This window comes from Elephantulus edwardii, unplaced genomic scaffold (genome assembly GCF_000299155.1).
Source record: "Elephantulus edwardii isolate Elephantulus edwardi_28Jun2011 unplaced genomic scaffold, EleEdw1.0 scaffold00370, whole genome shotgun sequence".
NCBI lineage: Eukaryota > Metazoa > Chordata > Mammalia > Macroscelidea > Macroscelididae > Elephantulus > Elephantulus edwardii.
The window spans coordinates 117,617-122,059 of NW_006400120.1; the positions used below are offsets into that span (position 1 = coordinate 117,617).

General features: G+C 41.4%; 1 protein-coding gene across 1 annotated transcript in view; it reads right to left on the minus strand.

The window, feature by feature from the left end:
- Positions 1-1,261: 1,261 nt before the first annotated feature.
- Positions 1,262-4,443, minus strand: part of IL7R (interleukin 7 receptor) — a 44,622-nt gene continuing 41,440 nt past the window's right edge. Inside the window, exons 6-8 of the mRNA XM_006902124.1 lie at positions 3,757-3,850; positions 2,638-2,713; positions 1,262-1,771 (exon numbers count right to left, since the gene is read on the minus strand). Of these exons, the coding sequence (XP_006902186.1) occupies positions 1,262-1,771; positions 2,638-2,713; positions 3,757-3,850 (680 nt within the window). The remainder of the gene's footprint in view (positions 1,772-2,637; positions 2,714-3,756; positions 3,851-4,443) is intronic.

Below are 4,443 nucleotides of genomic sequence, written 5' to 3' on the forward strand. Positions count from 1 at the left end.
CCCTAGGTGATCCTTTGATTGAAGACAGTCATTAAAAATTCATCTGGACTAAGAAAGACAATAGAACAAATGTTAAATGTTATGAATATACCTATTTTCTACATCTTTGAAAACATGACCCGTCTGTTCACTTATGAAGCACGCTAACAAGTCCTCCCTGAAGGCTGTGGAATGTCTCAGGCTGTAGAATTTGGAAGGCTTTGTAGATGAATCTGGGCTGGGGATGGGGTTGGGGGATGGGCAGCAAGAAGCCCAAAGTCTAAGCAATGAACAGTGGAAATTCTGGGCTGATAATTTCTCCCCCTTGAATATGGTTTCTGAAAAAAAAAATTAAAAAATAAACTCCCTGCTCCCCGCAAACCCAACTCAAATGAAATGGGCGTTGTGGCTTTTCTTGGGTTTCTTCACCTTTTGTAGTCATGACCGGCTACAGCGCTTCACACACCATGAAAACATTTCAGTATTTTTTCTCTCAGCTGCATTTGTTTGAGTGTCCTGTGTCCCCATTTGTCTGGACAGTCCAGGTTTATGCCTGTTGTGCTGGAGTGTTGATTTACAGCTTCCCCTTTCACTTTCAAAGGTGATCTTAGGCAGACAGTAGAACTTAGAGTGAGGCTGACAACTGAGAATGAGACAGTCAGTCTCTAGTTAAGTGGAAGGCACGTGGCTCAGGGGAGACCACTGTCAGACTCTTGGACCCTAAATCTTGACCCTATCTCTTGCTGAGGGGGCAATCTGGACAAGTTACTTCATCCCTTTCAGGCTCATTTCATCACTCATGTGAGAAAGGAGTAATAACACTTGTGCCCACTTTCTAGGATTGTGAGAATTACAGGAGATAAGACATGGAGAGCTCTCAGTATAGCTCTTGGTGTAGAGTGAGCCCAACAGTGGTAATGATTATTTGTATTTTGTCTTCTTTCTTCTCTCTTTCTCTTTTAGTCTTCTTTTCCTTCCATTCTGTCCTTTCGTTCTTCCCCCGCCCCACTCTCTCTATTACCATCATTATTAAATAATATAATTGTATCATTTGAGTGACCTGAAACTTAAGACCAAATCAACATGGTAAACATCAGATGTTCTCGTCTCACTTGGGATGCCTGTGAGGCAGGGACTGGCCAAAGCAAAGTCTCAGAATCCTGTGGTTTGGGCAGGTGGGATGGGTCCATTTTTATCCTATTTGCTCTGCAGGGGAGGGTCAGAGATCTCAGTATCCTCTCAGTCACCATTGCTGGTCACACACGTTCTGGATTTCCTTTAATCACTGATTTTGGTAGAAGCTGGACATGGTGACATATGCTTCCTCTTGCCTTGATCCTAGGGACGTGAGGGGGGGCTGTCCCTGGGGAGCAGGAGCAGGATTCAAGGGAAGGATTCCTGAAGGGAGAGAAAATGGAGGGGGCAGGACAATGTTTGTTGTCCCAGTGCTAAACAGCAGATCCTGGTACATGCGGGGCTCGCTCCGGTCCCCATCTCTGCATTTCGGTGATCGCGAGTAGGGCAGCCCCAGAACATCACAAGTGCTGTTGTTCCCAGGCCGGCATCGGAGGGGCGAATCTCCTCTCAAAGTTTCTGGGGTGACAACTGCTTGCTCTGTGGGCCAGCTCCGGCCTTGCACATCTTCCACTAGCTTTTGTTTCTCAGACTCCTCAGCCGGTAGAGGAAAAGAACCAGGCTGAAAGGCTTCGGCTTCCTCTTTGGCTTGAATGCCATCCACCATATGAATCTGACAGTCCAGGAAGCTTTCTGGATTGAAACTTGCATTCAAATTCTGGCAAGAGAAAGGAACAAGGCATTAAGACTGCAGCAGAGAAAGAAACTGCCAGATGTTCATTTCAGGGAGCAAATGAAAGACCTTTCTAAAGGGGTTCAGCACAGAGTGCTTCACGTGTTCTTTGGTTAACTGTTTCCGGAGCTGCTGTAACATGTCAGCTTCTGAAGTGACCATGGGTTCTGCCTTCTGACCCTGGAAATTCTGACACTTGCATCTCATTTTAGTGTTATCTCTCTAGGGAGCTGCAGCTAAGCTCTTACAAGGAGCTCTAATTATAGGATCAAATAAGGTCCAAATGATTAAGTTCAACTATTCTTTCCCCCTCCCCATAATCTTTACCTAAAAACAAAATTTATAATGGATTACATATAAACTTCATAAACATTGTTTTCATACCAGATCTTTCCCCTTTCCTTTACCAATCCCTCCCTCCACCCATCAAATTGTGTGACCCTATGTTTAAGCACCCTTCTCTCCCCCCTCCCCGTCCCTTGGATCCTGTTATATGGTCTACAGTAATGGTCCTATACAGTATTTGTCTTTATCAGACTGAGTTAGTGCACTTAGAATAATACTCTCCAGTCCCTCCCAGGTTATTTAGTAATTTACAAAATCATGGTTCCTGCGTGCTGCACAGTGTTCCATTGTATGAATGTACCATAATATACCCTGAGAAAATGAGAACTGAGGCACAGAGACTTGTACACCAATATTAATAGCAGCATTATTCACCAAAGCAAGAACATGGCAACAGCCCAAATGTCCAACTACAGTGGAATGGATTGTGAAGTTCAACTGTGTCTGGAATGTCATTCTAGTTTCCTGAGTCTCAGTTTTATAACAAAACCATCAGAAACACTCACCTTTATTGGTTTCTTACACAGTTCTTCAAGAGTCTTCTTATGATCAGGAAGATTGGGCCATATGATAGGCTTAATTCTGAAACAGAAGGACATTTTCTTAGGCGATTAATGGTGAGGAGGATTGGCACAAGAATTCTTTCCATTTATTTTGAGCTGGCTAGAATGTAAAATCTTTGCTGTCAGAATTAGGTGAGTAAACTTACATAGCTGAACTGTATTCTCTGTATCTCAGGAATAGAGAGAAATATCATTTAACTACTTTGTGAACAAGACATAATGTTATAAGACATAGTGCATGAGAATGATTGTATGAAACACAATGTGAATGAAGAATAGTGTGAAACACAATGTATGCAAACTTTGCAAGTAAACAAAAAAATACAATGTATATAATCAATGGGAATTGGCTAAAGCAAAAAAGGGCCTTATTAGAGAGTAGAATGCAAAAGAAAATTCCACAAATCTGTGTTTACCAAATCAGGGCAGAAATAAATCTCAGCTGCATTGGCCATGGGTGCTCTTATCTGCCCAGGCACTCTGGTGGCACAGCTTCTACTCACTTTCCCCATTAGGAAATGACGTTGGAGAAAATCCCTGGGAAATCTGCCTTCAAAAATTCTCTTTTGGTGTGAAGAATTGCCTATACCCAAATTATAAATTTTTACCTTTTAAGAAATGTATCATTATAAATTAGGCCATACATGAGGGTAAGGGAGGAGAATAAGATAAAAGTGACTAGATAATGGACATTGCTCTGGAAGAGATGAAGTAAAGAACTGTTTAAAAGGAACATATGGTTAGGCATTATATGTAAGACAATAGCTCAGAATAAGAGGTATATTGCAAAGAGAACTCAGGGGAGGGAGTAAAAATGTGCAACAGTGAATGAATGGACATCTAAATATTTCTGTAAACTTCTGTTAAAATCACAGTTAAAATAAATTATGTGAAGAAAGAAATGTACTGTGGACATTCTTTGAGTCTGAAGAGGGGAGACATATGGAGCACTATAATTCTTGAAAGATCTTAGCCACTTTGCAGTTTTCTCTTTAGTAAATGTGGTTGAAATTATGACTGGGATCCCACACTTCCATCTCTTGATTAATTGAAGAAAGTCACCTTTTTTTCCATAATACACAGGTCAGGATGACCAACAGGGCCACTGAGAAAGAACTCAGAATGCTGACAGTTAGCAAAATAGGATCCATCGCTCCTGGAATGCAAGGACAGAACTTAGTTATCATACATGAAGCAAGTAGTAGGGTGGACGGTAGTAATGCATTCAGTTGATTCAGTGAATTGTACCTGTCAATTATTTCTTCAAAGTTGTTCTATAGTAAACAGTATGATTTGCTAGTATTGTGGGGGAGTTTCGACTTCTAGAAATGGCAATGACTTGGGTAACCAGACATAGAATCACTTCAATGAGAAATGTAAAGTGATCTAGCCAAGGATATCATCACTGCCTCTCTCATTGCCATCACCAATGTGTCTACACCAAGGGAAAAAAACCCAGAATGGAGGATGTTGAGATAAATATTCTACTCATAAGTTTCAGCAATTTCTAGGGTCAAATTGGTAGGTGGGAATCATGGAAAACTTTCCTCCCTATTGCCCTGAAAGAAAGGTATACATAAATGTCTTGAGATCCCAGAGACCTGGCTCAGCCACATTCTCAGGATCTCTGGCCGGCCACACTTGAATAGAACCATTAAAAACAACAGAAGTCCCCAAACGAATCTGCTATCATCAAGTAGAATAGATTCTAACAGAGTTGGATTGTTCCAGATCATTCTTTTTTTTTTT